Source organism: Plasmodium coatneyi, chromosome 14, assembly GCF_001680005.1.
Source record: "Plasmodium coatneyi strain Hackeri chromosome 14, complete sequence".
Taxonomy (NCBI): Eukaryota; Apicomplexa; class Aconoidasida; order Haemosporida; family Plasmodiidae; genus Plasmodium; species Plasmodium coatneyi.
Window position 1 is genome coordinate 952725 of NC_033569.1, and position 16786 is coordinate 969510.

General features: G+C 46.7%; 2 protein-coding genes across 2 annotated transcripts; both read right to left on the bottom strand.

Moving 5' to 3' along the window:
* Nucleotides 1–45: 45 nt before the first annotated feature.
* Nucleotides 46–5439, bottom strand: PCOAH_00053380 (Uncharacterized protein; the record flags this gene model as incomplete). The annotated part of the gene is made up of 1 exon (XM_020062118.1): nt 46–5439. The coding sequence occupies one exon, from the start codon at nt 5437–5439 to the stop codon at nt 46–48; it is 5394 nt and encodes a 1797-aa protein (XP_019917580.1).
* A 1275-nt stretch (nt 5440–6714) lies between these two features.
* On the bottom strand, nt 6715–16504 carry PCOAH_00053390 (Uncharacterized protein; the record flags this gene model as incomplete). The annotated part of the gene is made up of 2 exons (XM_020062119.1): nt 6715–10710; nt 10805–16504. 2 exons carry the CDS (start codon nt 16502–16504, stop codon nt 6715–6717), a joined length of 9696 nt encoding a protein of 3231 aa, XP_019917887.1.
* Between the last annotated feature and the right edge of the window lie 282 nt (nt 16505–16786).

Sequence of the window (16786 nt, forward strand, 5' to 3'; positions counted from 1 at the left end):
GGGGTAGCGTAGAAGCGTTTTTTTTTTTTTTTTTTCCCCACACGGCTAACTTCCCTCTACGTGGTAAACCTTGGCTTGCGATTTGATGTAACTCCACACCCGATTGCCTTCGACGAAACTGCTCTGGGCCACGATGATCAGCTGGCTCCTGGCCCTGCTCAGCGCCACGTTTATTCTGTTCCTATTATTGCAGAACGCCTGGAAGTAGTCATCCCGTGAATCGGCTGGTTGATCGTGGTGGAATCTTCCAACCCTGTTTATTCCGGTTACCTCCCCCAGAACGCAGGAAAAAAGGATAATGTCTTTTTCGATCCCCTGGAAGGAGTCCACCGTGCTGACCTTCACATTTCGCAAACGCTCATAATAGCGTGATTCCTTCATTTTATTTTTTATATAAAACGCCTGATTCCTGAACAGGGAAATTATTCCTATCTGGTCTGGATCGATCGAGGACCCGATCATATTTTCACAGAGTGACAGAATGACTTTCGCCTCTGCTCCGTTGGTAAAGGACGAGCGGAAGGTCACTTCCTGGGGTGCCTTTTTCAATAAGATGAAGTTAACGTGAGATCCGTAACGCTTATACATGAGGGGGATCGTCTCTGTGCACTTTGCATTTTTTATTAGACCATTGTAGAAGAGGTGACTGCATATGGAGCTGATCTCGGGGTGACACCTGAACTGCTCATTCATGAGGATGAGGTGGTTGATGCCTGCACGGGGTGGTGCTCTCCTCATGGGGTAATCTTCACCCTTCATACTTTGTGGAGCAGCGTTTTCCACAATCACATGGTTACCTTCATAGGTGTGGGTGTCCCCCCCATGGAGAGCGAACATGTTATCGTAGAGGTAACTCTTCAGGGCGGAGTATTCTGCCGCGTGCATGCTTCTCACTCGGTTCACGATGCGATCGATGATTCCGTCGTGCCCAAGTACTTCATCCTCCGTAACAGCAACACCTACAGTAGGTGCAGTAGGTGCAGTTTGGTCCGATACGATGTTAGTTCCCCCCAGGTGGTGCGCTATGAACAGCTCATTCTCGACCAAACGCGAAAACATGCTCCTCCTCAAATCGCTAGGGCTTTTTAGGACAACCCCCAACTGCTTCACATCCCCAATGAGGAGAAACTTCCTTATTTGAAATTTTAGAAAAAATTGAAACAGCGTCAGTTCATCTATCTGGGTGCACTCATCCACGATGAGGTAGTCAGTGCTTCCCCTTATGGAACTTAGCTTTTCATAAATTTGGAGGCTCTTACACGTGCCTGCTATGATTCTCTTATTCCTGAACTTGTTTCGGAAGACAAAACTATTTTTTTTCATCAACGCATCGACAAGCTTATCCATGTCTTTTATTTTGTGTAACTTTGTTTCGGCGGAGGGGGAGACGCTCCCACTGAAGGAAGGGGAACCGCTAATCGTGGGGGAATCACTAACGGTGGGATCACAGTTGTTCGGAGCTGAGTTGGTCGAACGCGCAAGACCCTGGATGTAGTTCCTCACCTCGAGGGCCTTCTTCTGGTCATTCGAATTTATGCTAATAAAATTTGTGATTAAGAAAAAATTGATTTCGAAAATATTTCCAATTCTGGCGTAGTCGTGAAAGTCAAAATGGAACTTGAGCTTCAGGAGGATGTTGTCTACTGCAAGGTTGGTGTTACACATGAGAAGGATCTTCTTCTTCTTCTCATCACTGCATCTGCGGTGTTCTATTTGCGTGGGTGGGCTGTTCGTCTTGTCGGAACTTTTCTCCTCGCTTCCACCGCTGGGGCTGCTGAGGTGGCCGTTTCGCAGACTGATCTGTTGGTTTTTCTCCTTCCCTTTTGCGGCTTTCCCCCTCCTTGCGGCGCGCTCTTCCTGCGTTAGCACCTTGTCGAGGTATAGTATGGCTTTGCAGATGAGGGTGCTCTTGCCCGACCCGAATATACCATTCACGAGGATGCTGTTTCCTCGGTGGGTGGGGGTGTCACTTCCGTTCCGACTGGGTGACGGCATCTCTGCTTCACTTCGTTCGCCGGTCGAAGAGATGGTCTCCTCCGTTTCGCACGTCTTGTCCTTTTCCCACTTTTCCTTCTTCTCCCCCCCGCATCGGAACCAACCCAACATGCACTCGATGACCCACTTCTGCCTCTCGTTCAGTTGTTCGTCCTGCCTGATCCTGCTAAGAAGGTCATCCATGTAGGTGATCCCCACGTTGTGCAGGTCGATGAATTCGTAAGAAGATCCCCACGCAGAGGTCCTAATACCAATCTGCCGGAGCAACATATCAAGGTGTAGTTGTGTATCTCCTTCGTGCACAAACGGAGAGGAGAATAATGCACTGACCTGAGGAACCATTTTTTCTTTTTCCAAATTTTGGTGAAAAAAAAAAAGGTGTTTTAAATTATCGAGGTGATTCCCTAAATTTACCAAGAACAGACAAGAAGGAAAAACCTTAACTTTGTAATCCTTGAGAAAGTAGAGGTACTCCCTGGACTTTATAATTTCCTCGTCCTGGAAGGTCTCGTTCATGTAGGAAAAGGTGCTAACGTTTAGGGGGTATATCTCTAGGTAGTTTTGCCTGAAGTTGTTCCACTTGGAAACGAAAAGAAGTAACTCTTTGTCCTTCACCCAGGGGGTGGATGTGCCAGATGCGTAGGATTGGTATGATTCGGAGGGGATGTCTTTACCCATAACGATTAGGTGATTCATGTGGACATACTTATTTATGTCGTCCTCCTTTGTCAGTTTGTTTTTTTTCTTTTTATTCACTAGTAGGACTTCTCTTTCGGTTCTTCGGATGAAAAATCTCTTCTCTCCGATATTTGTCTCTCCATCGAACCAATTTAAATTTCCGCTTTGCTGTTCATTCTCCCCAAACATAGTCCTCGATTCTTCCTCTGAGCTACATAGCACTTCTACGTTTTGAATGAACAAAGTGTAGTCATCCTCCCCCTGGTTGTACTTCCTCCTTTTGCTGCCTTCCTCATTTGACTGCTCAGCTTGGACGTCACGACTCTCACTAGGGAGAGCATCATCACTCCTCGAAGGAAGATATTGCCCCCTCATGTGGTCTACGTTGTGTAGCATTTTTCGGTGGCTGATGGGGTTACCACCCTTGAGGTAGTCCCCCCTCATCTCACATAACAAGGGCACCAAATAATCATGCAGACAGAGTAACTTACATAAGACTTGGTACTGAATCTGAAAAAGAGTTGCATTCATAAAGGAGTAGATGTATTCTAATTTGTTTAGAAAAAAATTGGGGATACTTTGGAACTTCATCTTTTGTATTTTTTTTTTAAGGTCTTCCTTTTCCTTTAAAATGGTAATATAAATGGGTAGGAATAAGTTCTGTCTGCGAACTTGATCCACCTGCGATGCATCGAACCGGCTGTTCGTAGATGCAAAGTTTTTCAGACTCTTTATTTCGTACGGGTTCGGGTGGGCGCGTTCTATGGACTCCAACTTGGGTGCATCCTCCAAGCAGTTCACATCGGGGATAATCTCAGCGATCACCTCAGGAATCACCTGAACGTGCTGCTCACTTTTTTTTGTGTCCCACTCCGCTTCAGATGTGGGCGCCTCCCCAGCTTCTTTCCCATTGGAGTTCGCCTCGGTGGAGCTCCCGCAGGGGCGCTTCTCATTATTTCTGTCCTTCAAGCAGAGTTGCTTTTCACCGTTTCTACCACCACAGTAGGGTTGCTTTTCACTGTTTCTGTCGTTCCAGCACAGTTTATTTTCACCGTTTGTGCAACTCCAACAGGGTTGCCTTTTCACGATACCCCCGTGACAATTTCTGTCATGGCCGCTGTCCTCCCCACCCGGAGGCGGTAGTGCGGGGAACTCCCTCGGCACGCCCATACTGAGCAATTTAATACCCAGATTGAGTCTTATGATATTTCGGTGTGGGTTCACACACGAAAAATTGTTCCGACTGACGACTCTGGCTATATTGGTAATCTCATCGTATGTGTTGACTTTCTGTCTGCGAGAGCAGCAGAGGTACGCGGCACTACGTCCACTTCGGTTTTTGTAAAGGGGAAACTCCATCTTATCCCATCGATGGCGTTCATTCTGATGATTATTTTTTTGGTGCTTATCACCCCGTTGGTCGTTTATGTGATGCTCCTCGGAAGATGCTTCCCCGGGGGAATCGCTCTCCCCGCTTCGGTCATCCCTCCGAAGTTTTTTCTTCCTACTTGGTGAAATATCCATGAGGCTAAGTTTCTCCTCAGGCAAGCAGGAAGGTAACTCCTCCCCTGTTGTTACGTATTTATTGAACAGACTTACTGCCTCTCCGTCGGGGTGATCGTTGGTTTGTCGCTTTGTAGGCGCCGCTAAGTTGACAGGAGAGTTATTATCCGAAGCCGGATCCACCTCCTCATTTGTCTCTTCGCAATCTACTTCCTCGTCTGCCTCTTCACAGGCGTTCGTATCTCCCTCCGAGTTGCCCTTCCTACGCAGCACCTGATGCAACTGTGCAGGTGTCCTCCCCCCATGCGTCAGTCCGACATTTTTGAACATGCCATTAATTCTTCCGTCATTCGTTTTAAGATTCTCCTGTTGATTCTTCGCAGGGTGGACGTAAAAATCATTGTAGACGATGTAATTCCCGAACTGGATATACTCCTCCTGTTGTATACTTTCATCGGCACTGCGAATGTAGAGCCTTCCCTCTGAGTTATTATAGAGCTCTAACAGATCGTTCTTTTTTACCAGGAACCCATCATACCATTTGATGTTTTTTTTATTTTTGTTAAAGTTGCGTATGTTTGTGTAGGACACACTGATTCGTTCATCGTTGTCACTTTGGTGGGGTTTATTGCGTGGTGCGATTCTATGCACTGAGTTTTTTTTTTTTACCATATCTGGGAATTCTCCTTCTGATGAATCTTCCCCAGAGTGGTCGTCCTCTAAATATTGTGTCGCCTCGCCCTCCTCTACATGCGCTTTTTTCTTAATCCTCCTCGGCATTTCAAACTTCCTATTCACGCGGATATACCTATCTGTCTTCTGCACGTCGAACGTAGTAGGATCGTTTTGTATGTCAACTGAGGCTTCCTGAGACCCCATGAATTCCTTCGAACTGTTCACCCCCGAGTGAGCTGTTATTTTTTTGCTCTTACTTGTGTGTACCGTTCCTTCATTTTGTGAGGTGCATAGAGTTCTCCTTTTTCTGCTGGTGTCAGTCTGAATTACGTCCTCCGCATAATTCGTTACATCTACAAATTGGATCAAATGCTTGGGGAGTTCGATCTCCTCTTGCATGTTGTTGAAGGACGTTTCGCAACTGAGTGAGCTCTCTATGCATGTTCTACTTTGGTTCAGGAGGTTCATTTTGATGCCCCCGTAGCTGGCTATAACTTCGCAGTACCCCTCCTGCCATTTTTTGCTCTTCTGTATTTTCTGGTGCGTGTATAGGCACTCATAGGTCCGCTTGATGGTGTAGGGATTCATCACGGCATACCAACGAGGTGTGCCAACAAGGTCTACCAACGAGGTGTACCAATGAGGTATACCAACAAGGTGTAACCAATGAGGTGTTGTAGCGCGAAGTAATGTGTGGCTTTCCGTTGCGCCACCGCGCCCTGTCAGTACACACCGTTCAGGTGAAGCACGCAGGGCATGTTGTCACTTTTGCAGACGCAGAAGAGAAAGGGAAGTACCTTACGCGGAGGAGGAGGGAAGTTCTCTGTGGACCGTTCATTCGGTGAGCACTTCACCCTCCCCAATTGTAGCAAAGGGGAAAAAACGGGCTAGTATTACTAAACAAAAAGAACATGCACACATGTGTGTTACGCAAGAAATTGGGCATGGACCTGTTGGCGACTTCAATCCGTTCGGGGGATTACAAAGCAAGGGGGGGGGGGGGGGATTTTTGCTTGGATTACCCAACTAGGTTCGCATCACTGGCGCGTGTATTCTCACGATGGGGTGGTCGTAAAGACGGTCGTGCCTCTGTTGCTTCACGTTGCTCACGCTGCTTCCATTTGCCTCCTATTTTTGTTTCCTCTTTTGCCGTTGCCCGCTACACATTTTTTCCCACTTCCGCACCGTCGCAACGTTCCGCGGGGTCCAAATTGCCATTTTTTTTTTTCAGTCGAATGGAGGAATCCCCCTTTTCATGTTTTTTTTTTTTTTTTTTTTTTTGCACTATTTTTTTGTATGCCCCAACTTGCGGTGCTAAGCCTATGTCACACAACATTGCCGCGTCATTTGGCCTGTTCTCTGCGGGGCTACCAATTGTATCCACTTAATCGTGTTCACCACGGTATGCCAAAACGGAAAGGAACAACTGCTATTCATTCGAGTGCAGCAAAACGACAGTGATGTTTTTTTTTTTCCTCTTCTGGAATGGCCTCCCACAGGGAAACCTTCAGGAGTTATATCATCCCACCGGATTGACTCTTCTTATATGTCAGTCTGTAGCGTCTTTCATGTAGCACATTATTTATTCAAAAAAAATATGAACAAGTCAGGCGATAAAAATATACACACGTATGCGCCGTGGGAAAAAAAAAAGACAAGGTTTATGTAGGACAAAATGGGATTAAAGCATTTCTATGCAACGTATCACACGCGACAGTTGTAGGGGGGGCACAGGGGTGCATTCTTCCCTCTGGCGCGGAAAAGAAAACAAAAAAAAAAAAAAAAAAATGTTACAAATGGGTTGAGTTACGTGTGTGTCACATGGCCAGGCCTGTAAACAGAAGCGTCCACTTCAAGGTGTGTTCATTTCCCTTCCCCTGCAGGTGCGTCCTTCGAGTTCACCTCGTTGGAGTGCATGTTTAGGGATGCCACACTGTTGTTCGCAACGGTTAAGCCGCCCCCGCTGGGTTGACTTGTTGCCCCGCCGATAGTCTGGCCTGATGCCGCCCCACCCATGTCGATGCTGAGGTTCTCCCACGTGTTATTCAAACTTTTGTTTTTGTAAAAATGCTCGATGAGGATATTATTGTAGTTCTGCAAGTTTTCATCGGACTTGACCTTGTTAACGATGTCGAGAAGCATATTATCTACGATGACACAGAGGTAGGCACTGACCGACGTGGGGGTGTTATACAGTTTGCAGTTGCTTACGATGAGATTCACATCGTCGAAAAAAAGATTTAAACTGTTGTACTTTCTTTTTTTGCACCGGAAAATTATTTTATTTATATACATGGGTTTTTTAATAATTGTGTAGTATAGGGGGGCGTAACTTTCGTTCACTTCGTTGAGGAAGGCTTTGTAGTTCATCACTTCTGCGATGCTAGACATGATGGCCATAAGAAGTTCGTTGAACCTTTCGATGACTTCCTTTATATTGTTGTATGTGTTTCCTTTTTTCATTTTTTTTCTTGCGCTTTCTGTGCCATTTCTTTCACTCGATCCGGTGGTTGCCTTTTCAGCTGTTTTGGTCACGTGGTACGGTTCGTGTTTCCCGTGTTGGTCTTTCGATTTCCCTGTGAGGTCTCCCCTTTTGGCCCTCCTATCGCTTCCCTTTTCCAGTTCTTCTCTTCCCCTCTTCCTATTTTTACCCATCCGATGGGAATCTCCCTCTTCATCCTTCAACGAAAGGGTCAAGGAGCTGTTACTTCTTGCCAAGTGGTTCCGTAGTTGTCTTCGCTTGCGTGCTTCGTTGGTCCCCCTTGCATCCATATATTCCACCCCTGAATCATCCTCGGCCGCTTCTTCCTCCTCTGCGGCCTCGTCCCATTCGTCCGTTTCTCCCTCCACTTCTGCGGGGGTCTCCTCCCCTGTTTGGTCTTCCTCATTGGTGACATCGCTGGAATATCCCCTCCTAGCGTTTTGCACTTTCCCATTCGAAGAAGCAGCAGTGACGGTTCTACGTCTTCTCCTCTTTCCTCTTTTTTCCATAGCGACTTGGGCAGCTTGATCAGCCCCCATGGGGTACAACCTCCTACGTCTGGATGCTGCCATAGAGGCAGATGTATGCACCGCTTTATTCATCTTACTATTAACTGAATAATTTGTATTGACGTATTTTCTTCCCATGAGCTTCCCTGCGCTAGTGTTCACATCCATATAGAACTCTCCCCTTTTGCGTTTCTTCCTTTCTTCCTTTCTTCCTTTCTTCCTTTCGTTGGTAAGTTTGTCCCTCCTCTTTTTCTTCCTTTCCTGTTTGAGGTCATTTTTATTTGTCTGCTTCTTTGCAGAGTTCCACGTTTTTAGCTCTTCCCCAACGGTGGGTAAGATCCGAAGGACGTTTTTAAAAGTCGGGGCGGCATAAATGGAGGTTCCCATAAAATCTTCTCCTTCCCCTTCGAGGTCCTTTCCTCGCCTACGTCTCCTTTGTCTTCTTTTCTTCACTTTGTTGGAGAATATATTGTCCTTTCCAAGATGCTCATCCGCTTCATCGTCACCATGTTGTTGTGGGCCCCTATTCCCGGGTGCATTATCCCTCATCGTTGCTTCCTCCCCCATGGAATGTGCATTCATATATTTTCCATTCACGAGAGTAAAATATTTTCTGATAACAGATCTGAAGCTTCTCCACCGAAGGAAGGTGTTAATATTTTTTTCTCCATATATATATAACGTGTGAACTTTTTCCACTTTGGCTTTCTCATCCAGGAGAAAAATTTCCATGTCCTTCACGGGGTGGTTCAACATGCCTTGGTCTCTCTTGTCTGCACCTCTACCATGGTCGAATGGTTCTTTCGGCTTCCCCGCAGGAGGAAACGTCTGCAAGGGGTTACCCTCCCCGTTAGCGATGCCGTCACCAGGACCACCTTTGGATTGTTCGTACCTCTGAAATTGTGCATTGTCATGGTTACTAACTGCATCGATATGATCACCCCTGGTTAGGTAAACCCTCGTCCATTTTAGACAGTGCACCATTCTATAATTATCCTTGTCATCCTCCTGGTTGTCTTTCTTCGTCTGTATTTCCCTTATTACTTCTAGATGCTTCTTTTCTTCCTCCTCTGATGATTCTTCATCGTTCGGTCCGCGGTCTTTCCGTTTGTGCTTACCTCCCATGTGTGCACTTTTATCCTTCTGTTTTATTTTTCCTATTGGGGTTACCTCCCCCAGACAGAGAGAACTTTCATCTGAACTGGAATCTGAGGAGCTATCCGTTGTGGCTGCCGATGAGGAGGACGAGAAGAAGAAGGAGGAGTCATACCCTTCGACGTCACTGGAAGGGGATTGAAAAAAGCTCCTCAATAATTTAATGCGGTTTTTTTCAACTCGCTTTCTCTTACTATGCGTGTATAGTTCTGTGCAGTCTTCGTTTAAGTTGCTATTCTCCTCTTTGCGTAGCGAGTTGGAGACGCCTACGCCGGCGTTCCTGCCACTGCCATGAGGGGACCCACCGGGGTGATCGTTCCCTGTTACCCCCTTCCTCTCACTCATGTAAAGAACATTATTGTTCACCTTCAAATGAACCGGCACATGCAGATGCTTAAATTGTTCCATTATAATTTTTTTCACCATGCACGTGTAAATAATCTTATTCTGTGAGTTTACTCTCCCGTTTCGGATGCATGCCTTCAGTTTACTTATTTGATCAGTTCGACTCATTTTCCTCAGATCGACCATGTTAAATCCGATGGAAAGGAGCGTCTTTGCTATGTCTCTGGAGGTTAGGTGTGCCACTATTCTGGTGCTACACAACGCGTTAACACTTCTAGTGGGTTTTTTTTCCAATTCTTCGCTCGTTTTAGATGCTACACCACGCATCGATCTTTTTCTACGTGACATCTGATTCGTTTCTCCCCCATCGGGTGGGTTCGCCTTAGCAAAGTCAGATTTGTCGTCCTCTACAACTTCTGCCTCACCATCCGTATTGTCCTCCACTTCTTCTTCGTACCTCCCTGCTGGATGTGCACCCTGTGACCCTCTAAACGTTCGCCCATTAAGTGCCTCCTCCCGACCTAAACTCAACCTCTTCTTCGTGTGGAAGTAACTGAAGTTGTATTTTCCCTTCCCGTGAAAGACATAACCTTTACTATTCCCCGCATACATACCAGCACCCTTCTTTTCAATCCGTTTGTCGTTCCTTTTTTCATCCGGTTTATCTCTTCTACCCATTTCCCTCTTGTGTATACTGCCGTTTCGTGAGTACAACTTGGTCTTCCCCCTCCAGTTGGAAGTGGCAGACTTGTCATTCCTCCTCGGTTCATGCATCTGTTGGGGTTGATTTTTCTCATTAGATTTTTCCCCAATTGGGGAGAGGGCCTCATTACACACGACGTGATTAAACAGGTACGCTGCGTAGGAATAATTCTTCCTCGTTTTTTTTCTATTTGCCCCAGAGTCGGCTCTCTTATCGGTCGTTCCTTTTTCTGATTCCTGCTCATCGTTCTTGTTGTCCTCATTGGACGCTCTCCTTCTTCCTGCATTTGTGCGTCGTCTCCGCGTCCGTTTCTGCGGCTGTTTCTGGTCGTCTTCATCGTTTTCGTCATCGTTGTTGTTGTCTTCCTCACGATGTTTGCCTTCCACAGTGGAGTCCTCCGACTGATCCTCCCTTGCGCTGGACTGGATCTTTTTCTTTCCCACGGTTTGGTCTCTATATTGGTCTTCTTCACTAGAGACGTCTTCCCTGGTGGGTTCATCCGACGTGACTGTGTGATCCTCTACGGGTCTGTTCCTCCCTCTGACGTTTTCCTTTTCTACCGTTGCGCCTTTTCCGTCTTTGTGGTGTCCCTCCCACCAGTCCATCTCAGAAGGAGCATCCTCCTTAGTGGTGTTATCTGTATTTTTGCCCCTCCTTCTCTTCCTCTTTGTCTTTTTTTTTTTTTTTTTTTTTTGTTTTTTCTTTTTCCTGCATTTTCATTTCGAGTTTCTTCCTCCTGCGCCTTCGTCGTCCTTTCACTTGGCCTTCTTCTCCTCCTCCTTCTGTTCCTACTCCCTCTCCCCCTGGTCCAGGTACCATGTCGTCTCCCTGTTTCGGCCCCTGCGATGCTGCGCAGCTGAAATCTTTTAGAACATTCCACGGGGAGCAAGAAATGAGATACTTAATGTAGAGCAAATAATTCAACATGTGTCTGTCGTAAAAATGTGACCCTACATAATTGTAGTTTTTTATTAACCTAATATTTATTTGTTTTTTTTTTAAAAGAAAGTTGATCGTCTTTGCTTCCTTCTTATAGCAGTACCTTTTGTAAGTCGTTTTCATTTTTTTTCTCATGTTTTCTAAGTTTTGTTTTGCTCTCTCTCGTTCTGCTTTGAGGACACAAATGAGTTTGTCTAGTTTATCCTCCTCCTGCATCATTCTATGAAAATCAATTCCTTCATACTTGAGCAACTGCAGGTAGTGGTACGTGCACTCTATCGTGCACACATTTTTTAGCGTGAAAATATTTTTTTGTTGTTCCTCGTTTAGGTAGTTTTTACTTAAGAGGAGGTTAAAGTCGAGGGATTTAACAACTGCACTCATGTCCTTCTCATTTATAAAGGTGCTCAACTTTCCCTTTAATATTTCTTTTATTTTTTTTGTGTCCTTAAGTTTGTACTTTTGGATTAGCTTCATCAGCCAGCTTCGCACGTAGTTCCTCTTTTCCGTGATGTACTTTTTGTAGGACGGGTTCGTCAGGTCCACGTGCAGGTCGAGGAACCCCACGTTGTAAAATACGCAGTTCAGGGGTGACCTGCCGGGCGGATCTGCACCGTTCACACTGTTTGCATGGTTCGCATCATTCGCATCGTTGGTGCCACCTTGGGGGGCGGCTTCCCCTTCGTTGTGGGCAGCATCTGTGGTGACCGCTTCTTGTTCCCCCATGGGAGGACGCTCCGGAATAGTTTCTTCCGTACCCCCCCGGTCCCTGTCACCATCATCAGTGCATCTGCTCATCGGGGGCACCTCCCCAGGGGCGGCATCCTTCTCCTCCTTCTGGACCGCCTTGTAAAGGTTGTAATCCACATGGAGGGGCTTCAGGAAAACTCTGCTTTGGGACCCTACGCAGGTGTTCCTTATGAGGAGGAAGTCCGTGTCGTAAAAGAGGTTTCCCTGGCAGCAGTTCTGCGTGGAATTCCCTACGTCTGTTTCGTCTGTCACTGGTTGCGTAGTTGTATTAGCGTTAAGATCGTTGTCGATGCGGTTAACAACTTCGTCCGGTACGTCTTCCTCGTCTGCTGCGTCTTCCCCCTCTGGAAGGCTTGTCCCTCCTCCCGATCGATAGACGGGCGGCGTGAAGAGGAACGCCTTGAAGAGCTCATTCTCGAGGAAGCTGAGCTTCTGGTTAGCCTTCTTCGTCCGAACGGTGACGCCAAAGTAACTAATCGGTTGGTTCACGACGTTGACCTCCCCGAAGGGTTCCATGTCCCTTTTCATTTTTCTCTTAAACTCAAAGGAGTACAGTGTGTCTTCATTCCTACACATAAAGTAGTGCTTCAATTTGCTGTTCATGCCAATCTTGGGAAGGACGAGTGGATCTCTCTCTATGTATTCAAGAATCACAAGGGGGCTCTCATCAGACAGATGTAAGCATGCTGTATCGTGAAAGAAGGAGGCTGGGTTCTCCTTCTTCGTTTGTTCATTATACTTCAGCATGGGTAATTTTTCACACCAGTTTTGTACTTCCCATTTATCTATTTTGTAGGTACTACTTATTTTGTAATCTGGGTCGAGAAGTATGTTGGCGAGGAGCTCGAGTTGCTGCTCTGCACGGCTTCGACTTTTTGGAGGAAGTATGTTTTTCGCGTTCAGCTTCAGCGTCAGCTTGGGGCCGGTCTGGCGGTTGGTTACGTCTACCACGTTGGTTACGTCTACCACGTTGGTTACGTCTGTCACGTTTGTCACATCTACCACGTTTGTTACGTCTACCACGTTCGACACGTCGACAATAGTGGGTACTTGCTCCGTCGATTCCCTGCTTGGTGCGTCAAAGAAGGTGTCGCCCAGAACGCCCCCCTTCCGTATGGCCGCTTTGAGGGAGTTCCATTTGAGCGTGCTCAGATTCAACCCACCCGGATAATCAGGCAGTTCCCGACAATCTAACTGCTCATCCTCCTTAGTGTACCCAAAGTGGTGCCTACCGATGGATGTCCTAAAATCCAACTTGTGGAAACGAGAAAAAGCAATCACCCCCTTCTTATTCGACAGTTCATAATTGTAGAAATACGCATTGGCCATACGGGTGTGCACATAGACAGTGCTGAGGGATACCCGCTGGTTTTCGATTTCGTGGGGGTTCCTCTTCTTGTAGCAGCTGTCTAGCTTCAGGTTCGTAAAAAAAAAAATGTTTTTACTTTTGCTCAAAATGTTCTCGATGCATCCAAGTCTCAGTTCTTTATTTTGAATGAAAATGTTCGTCTGTTCATTTGGATGCGTTGATTGGTTCGTTGTGGTGAAGGGGGTCACTCCGACGGGGGTATCCACCGAATCAATCGTCTCTCTCTTCTGCGTAACTTGGTGCAATGCATCACCAATGTGATTAACAGAGGTGGGGGGGGAAATCTCCCCCTTTGTCATATCCTTCGTGGGTTTTGCCAAAAGGGAAAAGTCGTACTGCTGGTTGAGGGCCTGCTTAAACTCATCCGGCGAACAAATGAGTGAGTTAAGCAACATATCAGATGTAGGGGGTTTTTTCAAAAAATAATTTTTCAGAAGATATGTAATTTGTTCATTCTTCTGCATTTGGCTAGCTAGCTTTTTATTTATTTCTTGCAGGATGTAGTTTTTTTCTCCTCCCTCTAGGTGTTTCCGCTTCGAATATAAATGATCCCATATGTTGGTGAAATTGTCCAGACAGACATGCTGTCCCGCCGCAGCGTCAGCACGTGGGTAGTTCCAACCAAATGGGTCTCCCCCTAGGTGAAGGTAAAACATTTCGTTCGTCTTCCTCATGAAGGGGGTGCCCCCATTGTTACTTCTTTCGTTTCCTTTGTAGAGATGCATCATCATGCCTTCTCCGTGACTACCACTTGGCAGCATTGTTGGGGGGTATTCTTCCCCCCCTTGATTGGTAGGTCCTGTTACCCCCTTTATGAGGAAATCACGTTGCATGTCCCCTTCGCCTTCCCTTCCCTTTTTATAAATCGACTGTTCCCCATGTGTAGCTAAACCTGTACCGTGTGGACGTGTTGTCCCCCCCCGTTTCGCCACTCCCTCAGCATCCCCTTCATGAATTCTAAACACCTCCTCGATAATCTGCTCATCATAGATCAACTCACTCTCCATCCGTCTCTCCTTAAAAACATAATCCGTGTAGTCTCTACAACTCAGTGGGTTCAAGACATTCAAGTGACTACATCTGTATAGGTTCGCATAATTTTCCAGAATGTAGAGGTAGGCGTTTTTCGTGATGTCTGCGCCGAAGAGGTGCAGCTCGTCGTTACTCAACTGACTCGGTTGATTCGGTTGGTCGGGCTCATTCGACCGGTTTGACCGATTTGACCATTTTGACCCGTTTGACCGATTTGACCGGTTCGACTGAATAAAATAATCACGATATATGTTTTTAAAAAAGTCGTAACTTTCCCTCTTCGGTTGGTTTTCCCGCAAGGTCAGGTTTTGTTGCACCCCTGCGTAGTTCGTCCCATTCTGTTCATCTGCTAGACGATCATATGGGTACATCATCACGTTGTAGGTTACGTTTTCTCTTTCCTTCGCTAACCCCAGGTCCTTAATGAAGTCCTGCTCCACGTTCCCGTGCAGGGGGGCACCATCCTCCGCTTCTTGCTGCATCTGCCTCGGTGGGGCAGTCCACGTGTTGGCCGGATACGACTTGGCCTGCTCTTGCTTCGCCGTTTCGTCGTCCTCCTTCTCCTCTTCCTCCTCCACAGGATCCACTCCGTCCAGCTCATGCAACAGGGAGTCCTCCCCTTCTTCCTTCGCCCCGATTTCTTCCACCTCTATGTCGTCAAACAGGTCACTTACTTTAGCAACACTTCCCGTGTCGAAATGGTCTTGATGCAACTTTGACTCTGCGCCGTCCAAGGATGGCTCTTCCTCCACAAACTCGTCAACCAATCCCTCCTCCTCAAATTGGCCGATCAAATCCTCCTCCTCAAATTGGCCAACCAATTCCTCCTCTTCAAACTCGCCGATCAGTCCATCCTCCTGAAGTTCCACGTCTCCCCCTCCTGGGGCCTCACTCCCCACCACCATCTCCTCGGCCAAAAAATCCATCAAACTGTCGGCATCTTGTCCTTCGTCAAGCGCCTCCTTCACTTCTACGTCTTCGAACTCGCAGTCCAAGTCGTATCCCTCATGCGCCTCTTTCTGCTCCTCTGCATGTGCATCTACATCTGCATCTGCCCCTTTTGGGTCGTCATCGTTCTCCCCCAAGTGGAGATCGGACAGGAAGCTATCCTCCTCGTTCGCATTGCCCTCCCCATTTTCAAACTCGTCATCCCCCTCGTCAAAGGCGAACTCTCCGTCAAGGTCTGCTTCCATCGGATCGATTTGCTCATTTGAGTTTTTTTCCCCCTGGGTGGGTTCTTCCCAACCGTGAGAAGGAGTTACATTACTGTGCTCACCGAGGCCATCCGGCAAGGATATGTCTTCCATTTGCACCTCCGAAGAGTGATCACCTCTCCGTTTGTGAGAATCCTCCTGCAGGGTTTCCCCGATGGGGCTCTCCCCTGTGATGTTCCCCTGGTCGAGGTTCCCATTTTGGTGGGGAGGACATTCATAAGTGTTGCTTTCCCCACAGGGTGGACTACTCTCACGCGCTTCTTCCTCCACCTCAACATTCTTGAGGTTGTTTACCTGTTCTGTTACTGCACCGTTCAGATGACTTCCTTGCATGGTCCGCCGAGAGTCCACCATCCTCTCTTGTTTGTCTTTACATAACTTATTCATTTCCCCATTTTTGTAAAAACAGAATTTTTTATTTTTCACAAAACTTAATTTTCTCTCATCAAATATGTCCTCTATTTCGATGAAATCCGTGTGGTGTATTTTTACTTGCTTGTTTAGTAGCTGCTCATTGCAACACTGAAGGATGTAGTTGGAGCAGTTGTCTTCCTTCCATTCGAGGCTTAGGATGTTTTCTAATTCGTCTTCCCTCTCATCATTACTACGATTCACTCGTTGTTGTCCAAACGGAGAGTGGATTTCTCCGCTATTTTGCTCCCCCTCCATCACATCACCATTGTGCCCATTCCCCTTGGACGATCTCTTCAATTTTACCTCTTTCCAAAAATTGATCAGTCTATTCCTCCTTCGGTTTCTAGCTATGTTGCTATATTTGACAACGTTGTAAAATTCGTAATACGTTTTAATGCTTTGTTGATTCGGTTCGGCTTTTTCTTTTTTGTCTTTGCGGGTGGGATACCCGTCTTTGTTGCTGTTCCCCCCATTAGGGTGTGTGTGAGAAGGCACAGTGCTGCCCCCACCGTTCAACACACTCAACAGTAAACTCTCCTGATTCACCTCCTCCGTCCGATCAATGGCTTTCCCTTGATTGACGTATGTTCCCCTGTACGTGTAACATTTTTCATTATGCCTCTCCCGAGTGGGTTGGCTTTTTCCCCAGGGGTTCTTCTCACTACTGTCTCTCCTGCGTTCTTCCCTCTTCTGGTGAAGTTTGTCCCCCCCCTTTGCATAACTAACCATATTCTTCATCATTTTTCGCGTTCACAATTTTGGCATGTGGGCTAGGCAAAACAAAACATACACATAATTAATAATTGCGACCGTTTGGAGGACGAAGCAGCTAAGCTGGACGCCCTACTTACTCTGCATTGTGTATGTAATGTCCCCCTCCCTGGCTAAAAGGAAATCAACTCCACTGACGGCCCAGTTTTCATTATGCCTTTGTTCCGCCCCAAAGTGGTAACTCTTCCGTTGGGAATAAAACAAAAAAAAAAACAAAAAAAAAAAGAAAAGTACCCACAGATGGGAACGTAC